This window comes from Pinus tabuliformis, chromosome 9 (genome assembly GCF_031772625.1).
Source record: "Pinus tabuliformis cultivar Carrire ecotype Pingquan chromosome 9, CPIR1, whole genome shotgun sequence".
In the NCBI taxonomy this organism is placed as follows: Eukaryota; Viridiplantae; Streptophyta; class Pinopsida; order Pinales; family Pinaceae; genus Pinus; species Pinus tabuliformis.
In genome coordinates, this window is record NC_142307.1 from 717,756,959 (window position 1) to 717,764,422 (window position 7,464).

At 38.9% G+C, this 7,464-nt stretch overlaps 2 protein-coding genes across 2 annotated transcripts; both read left to right on the top strand.

Annotated features, from left to right (window-relative positions):
* The first annotated feature begins 582 nt into the window (after positions 1-582).
* LOC149150701 (uncharacterized) lies at positions 583-1,416 on the top strand. The gene has a single exon (XM_089442909.1). It carries the CDS (start codon positions 583-585, stop codon positions 1,414-1,416), a length of 834 nt encoding a protein of 277 aa, XP_089299035.1.
* A 3,452-nt stretch (positions 1,417-4,868) lies between these two features.
* On the top strand, positions 4,869-5,702 carry LOC149150702 (uncharacterized). Its single transcript, XM_089442910.1, has one exon. The coding sequence runs from the start codon at positions 4,869-4,871 to the stop codon at positions 5,700-5,702; it is 834 nt and encodes a 277-aa protein (XP_089299036.1).
* Positions 5,703-7,464: the final 1,762 nt, after the last annotated feature.

The following is a 7,464-nucleotide window of genomic DNA, read 5'->3' on the forward strand; positions in this document are numbered from 1 at the left end:
TGCCAAAGAAGCTTGTGTAAATCAAAAGGTTGCATATTTTCCACGTGTCGTTAAGGTTGGAGATGTAGTTGCAATGCTACAGAGCAATAGTCATAATGGTTTCCCTGTAATTGATCATCTACAAAATGGAGAAACAGAGTATCTATATATTGTAGATAAGTTTGATGGTGGCGGTGGCATCAGAGTAAAGCAGCAATATCTCTACATGGTTGCTTTAACTTAATAATCCCATATTCGTTTTTCTTCTCGGCATTCTTCAAGCGTTGTTCCATCCAGGGGTTGATTTCCATTATTGTGATAAGATGCTCTGCCAGATAGCCTGAAGCCCATTGAAAGGAGAAACCACATTCATGTTTAGATGGACGAGAGCTGTTTGTTATTTACACGGTAAAGTGAGAAGAGAACAATTGCCATGAGGTTAATGCATTTAATATTATATCATTCCTTTATTTGGGGAGGTTACAGATAGCCTTTGGAGTGGGAGTCATCTCCATTGTTATATATTTTGTCCTTTAAACGAGGATTCTACTGGATGGAACTAGTCAAAGGAAAGGGAAGCAAGTGCATATCCCCTTCTTGTCAATGGGACAGGGAAGCAACTTCAGAAGGCGTTTGAAAATATTTACAGTTGCCTTGACAATATATTTGGATTACAAGACAATCCAGAAGAAGGACGAATGGATTACTGTGGATAAACGGGATGATCTATGGGAGAGAGCTCATGAACGGAATGCTAATCGCCTTCTTAGTGCCATGATTGAATTAGAAGGATTATGGGTGAAATTAGGCCAGTATCTCTCTACCCGTGCAGATGTTCTTCCTGATGTTTATATACAGCTGCTCAAGCAGTTACAGGACTCTCTTTCACCTCGTCCATTATCAGAGGTTTACCAGACCATAGAGAAAGAGTTGGGAAAGCCCAAAAGTGAAATATTTACGGATTTTGATGAAACACCTCTTGCCACAGCTTCGATAGCCCAAGTTCATCGAAGTCGTTTGAAGGATGGACGGGATGTGGTTGTAAAGGTTCAGCATAAGGGCATCAAGGATGTCATTCTTCAGGATTTGAAGAATGCTAGGACAATTGTTGAATGGATAGCCTGGGCAGAACCACAATATGATTTTAGTCCAGTGATTGATGAATGGTGTAATGAAGCACCCAAAGAACTCGACTTCAACACAGAAGCTGAAAATACACGAAAGGTTGCCAGGAACCTTAATTATCGAAGCAGGCAGAGTGATAGTTCCGTTGCTAATTATGTTGATGTACTTATTCCTGAAGTCATCCGGTCAGCAGAAAAAGTTCTTGTTTTGGAATACATGGATGGGGTGCGGTTAAATGACAAATGTAAAACAGGGAACCACGCCAAGGCACTAGATCCGGCCCTCATTTACGCCACAGAATGTCAATCATAAACAGAAAAATAGGAACCAATTTCCTATTTCAAGACCTCAGAAAGATCTGCGCTCCAGCATTTATATTTTTATTAGTCAATCAGAGGATTTTTAGGGACATGGTTTTAGAATAGAAGGCTTTTCTATTTTTGAATTTTTTTTTTTTGTAATTTCAGTTTCAAACAGCGCCCAGATTGTGGGTTGATCTGTTGTTTTGTTTTAGAATAGTTTATAAAATAATAATTTTGTAATAAAAAAAGAGAGGGAAGGAGGGAGAGTTTTTTCTGAGCGCTGGGAGCTGCTGGAGAAGCAGAGAGCTTTTTATTGTACAGTTTTATGACAGAGAATTTAATGGAATTTCACAGCTCTGTTTGTTGAGATTCATGTGGTATGTTGATTTAGCATAAGTTTTTCCCTTTGTCTCATATGTAATCAGTTATGTTCCATTTCATTTCATGACCCTTTCAAGCTGAACAAATGAAGTGATTAGGTAGGAATTCATAGTATTATATGCTCCTCCTATAAGTTTGTTCGCATTCGATGTTTTCTACTGTTTAAGGAGGATTCAAAGTTATTGTCTGCCCTCCTTAGCTCCTCACCAGTCTTGCCATCCCATTTGAAACCAGATTTGGTGTTAAATTGCATGCCTACCTTGCCTCAGTTGATAACCTGTGTAGTCATTATATTTTTCTGTTTGAAGCTGTGATTTTGCCCATGTAGCCCAGAAAAGCCCCGTCATTCCATTAAAAAACCCCAAAAATCATTAAATCCAAACCCCCTATCAATTTACTAGCCTAAAATCCTTATTCTTAATTGGTCAGCCTAATCATATTGAAAGATCTATCGAATCTGACCTGAGAGAGCCTTCTCATACCTTGTAGGGCTAGCTACGAGGTGAAATGGTTTGATGTAGCCTTGAAGGTTTACCTTCCTCAGCCTAGGGTGAAATCTCAAGCGCTAACATATTGGCGACCATACTGGGGAGAACATATTAATCATTTGCTCATTGTCGTGTTGTTTCGTAAGTCTTAGACGGAGCTTGAAGTTACGCCAGAAGCCTTCGAAAACGCTCTTGTTTTACATCAGCGTTAGTAGATAAACGCTGCTTCAATCCATCTCCGTGAGCTTGTGAATACAACACTTCATTTGCATTTTTACCCCAGTACATATATCAAGTTCAGATCTGATTGTTGATAGTGGACAACGATCAGACACTTGAAAGGCTGAATCATTCACCTGGCGACTCCAACTCGATCCAGACATTCCAGTGCCTGTTGATATGTTCATGCAATGGTAGGGTATGTGGCAGACCCTGCACTTTGTGAAGTTCTAGATGGAGTTAGAGAGATGTTAGCAGGTATTGAAATTAATGAAGAATTTTTCAGTATTTTCCTTCAATGTTGGAAATCTCCGAAGCTTCTTTTTGAAGGCAAAACTAGATTTTATGAGTTAGTTGTTGAAAGAGTTGAAAATGAGATTCAGTATCTCGATGAGCAAATTCAGTCATATGATTTCCAAGACCCTAAAAAGTTTTTGGAAATCCTTCCTCCATCGAAACAAGAAATAACAGATTTGCCTATAGAGGTATACATTGACAATGTGCAGCTGGAAGTATGTATTGCAGAGTTGGGGCAGCCAACAGAGGCCGGTTTCCGTGATCCTATTGCGGCATATATGGACATGTTTTTCACTTTGATTGACAGATCGGGCTGTCTTCTCGGTGACCAGGATCAGTATGTGCATGAAGGGCTGCCAGCAATTGCATCTGTGACTTCGTGGCAGCATTCTCAAGCGGCATCATTTCCAGGTTTACTCGAGTGGTTAATTTGGCATTTTAGCATTACTTGATCTATTCTTTGTACAACAGATTAGAGTAGGTTTTGTAAATAAATAAGCAGCCACAAGGGCAGCATCTTGTTTCAGTTGGCTTTTAGTTTGTTTGAGTTCAGTTTCAGTGTGAAAATAAGTCTTCAGCTGTGTTGATTTGTTGATGATGACTCCATTGCCCAATGGTGGAGGCACGGTCTGCTCTCCCAAAGTTCTGCGGTTCTTGGCACCTCCACGAAGCGGCAGCTGCCATCCCAAATGGAGCCGATGTTAGACTCCGTCTCTTGTCAGAGATTGATTCTTCTTCAAAACCCTGTTTTGAAGAAGAAATCATTAATGTATTGTTTAAATTTATGTAATTGATCTGTCATGGTAGGTTCAAAAGGGAAGTGTTTATTGATGGTGAAGCTGAATCCAGAAAACATGAAGAGGCGGGGTCATTGATGGAGCCAATATCTCCAAAAGAGGATATTAAATTTGCCTGGCAACGAAATGAGGGATAAAAACCCAATTAATGTGGCCAAGAACAGAAGAAGAGCGAAGGAGGCAACGGAACTGTGGTTTTGTTGCTTTTATGAATAGAGCAGATGGTGAAACAGCGAAAGATGAAATGCAAGGGGTCATTGTTTAGCAGATTATCATGCAGGTTCAGTCAAGGCAATGGGTGCTTTCACCTCTTTGATCTTGGTTTTGATGGCCAAAGTCATTGGACTCTTTGTTGTATCAGATACAAAAGTGACTTTTCTACTTGTTTATTCTTTCACATTATCTCTGATTACTATGGCATTTGCATTAAGCACAATGTTTTCAAAGGTCAGGACAGCAATAAGTGTCTCTGGAGCTGCGTCTTTTCTTGGAGGATCCATGAGAATGACCGTGTCTTTTTGTGTCATTATGGTCGAAATCACAAACAATCTGCAGCTTTTGCCCCTAATTATGCTAGTTCTTCTCATATCTAAGGCTGTTGGTGATGTTTTTAATGGAGGATTTTATGAAGAGCAAGCTCGGCTGAGAGGTATCCCATTGCTCGAATCGAGGCCAAAACAGTATATGCGCAATATGATTGCCAAAGAAGCTTGTGTAAATCAAAAGGTTGCATATTTTCCACGTGTCGTTAAGGTTGGAGATGTAGTTGCAATGCTACAGAGCAATAGTCATAATGGTTTCCCTGTAATTGATCATCTACAAAATGGAGAAACAGAGTATCTATATATTGTAGATAAGTTTGATGGTGGCAGTGGCATCAGAGTAAAGCAGCAATATCTCTACATGGTTGCTTTAACTTAATAATCCCATATTCGTTTTTCTTCTTGGCATTCTTCAAGCGTTGTTCCATCCAGGGGTTGATTTCCATTATTGTGATAAGATGCTCTGCCAGATAGCCTGAAGCCCATTGAAAGGAGAAACCACATTCATGTTTAGATGGACGAGAGCTGTTTGTTATTTACACGGTAAAGTGAGAAGAGAACAATTGCCATGAGGTTAATGCATTTAATATTATATCATTCCTTTATTTGGGGAGGTTACAGATAGTCTTTGGAGTGGGAGTCATCTCCATTGTTATATATTTTGTCCTTTAAACGAGGATTCTACTGGATGGAACTAGTCAAAGGAAAGGGAAGCAAGTGCATATCCCCTTCTTGTCAATGGGACAGGGAAGCAACTTCAGAAGGCGTTTGAAAATATTTACAGTTGCCTTGACAATATATTTGGATTACAAGACAATCCAGAAGAAGGACGAATGGATTACTGTGGATAAACGGGATGATCTATGGGAGAGAGCTCATGAACGGAATGCTAATCACCTTCTTAGTGCCATGATTGAATTAGAAGGATTATGGGTGAAATTAGGCCAGTATCTCTCTACCCGTGCAGATGTTCTTCCCGATGTTTATATACAGCTGCTCAAGCAGTTACAGGACTCTCTTTCACCTCGTCCATTATCAGAGGTTTACCAAACCATAGAGAAAGAGTTGGGAAAGCCCAAAAGTGAAATATTTACGGATTTTGATGAAACACCTCTTGCCACAGCTTCGATAGCCCAAGTTCATCGAAGTCGTTTGAAGGATGGACGGGATGTGGTTGTAAAGGTTCAGCATAAGGGCATCAAGGATGTCATTCTTCAGGATTTGAAGAATGCTAGGACAATTGTTGAATGGATAGCCTGGGCAGAACCACAATATGATTTTAGTCCAGTGATTGATGAATGGTGTAATGAAGCACCCAAAGAACTCGACTTCAACACAGAAGCTGAAAATACACGAAAGGTTGCCAGGAACCTTAATTATCGAAGCAGGCAGAGTGATAGTTCCGTTGCTAATTATGTTGATGTACTTATTCCTGAAGTCATCCGGTCAGCAGAAAAAGTTCTTGTTTTGGAATACATGGATAGGGTGCGGTTAAATGACAAATGTAAAACAGGGAACCACGCCAAGGCACTAGATCCGGCCCTCATTTACGCCACAGAATGTCAATCATAAACAGAAAAATAGGAACCAATTTCCTATTTCAAGACCTCAGAAAGATCTGCGCTCCAGCATTTATATTTTTATTAGTCAATCAGAGGATTTTTAGGGACATGGTTTTAGAATAGAAGGCTTTTCTATTTTTGAATTTTTTTTTTTTGTAATTTCAGTTTCAAACAGCGCCTAGATTGTGGGTTGATCTGTTGTTTTGTTTTAGAATAGTTTATAAAATAATAATTTTGTAATAAAAAAAGAGAGGGAAGGAGGGAGAGTTTTTTCTGAGCGCTGGGAGCTGCTGGAGAAGCAGAGAGCTTTTTATTGTACAGTTTTATGACAGAGAATTTAATGGAATTTCACAGCTCTGTTTGCTGAGATTCATGTGGTATGTTGATTTAGCATAAGTTTTTCCCTTTGTCTCATATGTAATCAGTTATGTTCCATTTCATTTCATGACCCTTTCAAGCTGAACAAATGAAGTGATTAGGTAGGAATTCATAGTATTATATGCTCCTCCTATAAGTTTGTTCGCATTCGATGTTTTCTACTGTTTAAGGAGGATTCAGAGTTATTGTCTGCCCTCCTTAGCTCCTCACCAGTCTTGCCATCCCATTTGAAACCAGATTTGGTGTTAAATTGCATGCCTACCTTGCCTCAGTTGATAACCTGTGTAGTCATTATATTTTTCTGTTTGAAGCTGTGATTTTGCCCATGTAGCCCAGAAAAGCCCCGTCATTCCATTAAAAAACCCCAAAAATCATTAAATCCAAACCCCCTATCAATTTACTAGCCTAAAATCCTTATTCTTAATTGGTCAGCCTAATCATATTGAAAGATCTATCGAATCTGACCCGAGAGAGCCTTCTCATACCTCGTAGGGCTAGCTACGAGGTGAAATGGTTTGATGTAGCCTTGAAGGTTTACCTTCCTCAGCCTAGGGTGAAATCTCAAGCGCTAACAGAACTTTCTAAGCCACTGAAATTTGATGATCCATCATTTGTGTCAGGAAGTTGAGGAACTTGAACTTTCGCTAATGGTTATGCCAAGTCCTCACAATATTCACAAGAGCTCTAAACAAGATCAGATTAGATTTTGTTCACAAGATTCTTCTCCTAGCATTCTTTCATAAAAATAATTCTCATCTTTAAATGTTTTTCAGGCTTTTCACGTTCATCATTTTGAATATCATGATAGAATTGTTGATTAGTTGGAAGAGTCCTATCTAGCAAACTCTTCTGCTAATAAGAGGCATCTATTTTCTCTTGTGTTTGGTGTGAATGAAAATCTAAATGATTGCACATTTGTGAAATGTTTTCGGGGTATGCATTCTTATGATTCTATTTATCAAGATAGAGTTGTGGCCTAGTTAGCACGTTCCTTTTTTGTTAACTCTTTTGTCTGTAGGCATGACCCTCTTTCTTTTGTGCAAGCAATAAAGGTAAACATATTTGTTTTTTCACATTGTTTCATGTTAGTCCGAATTGCTGATATCTTTGTGTTTACAGATCAGGAGAAGCTCTTGTGGCTGCATTGGAAGTTTCACGTCACATAATTTTGACCTCCTTTTAAATTAAATTAGGTTTCAGTTTAGGAGAACTTTTATTTTCTTAATTAGAATAGATTTGCATGTTTCATAAAATTGATTTCATTCTTTTCACTCTATTTTCTTTCGCATATGGTTGCATTTGTTTTGCATGTACGTAGTTCCATTGCATGATCCTTTTACTTTTCTTTTCATTTAGATGTTGGTGTTGAAAAATGTGTAACTACATTTGGTCAT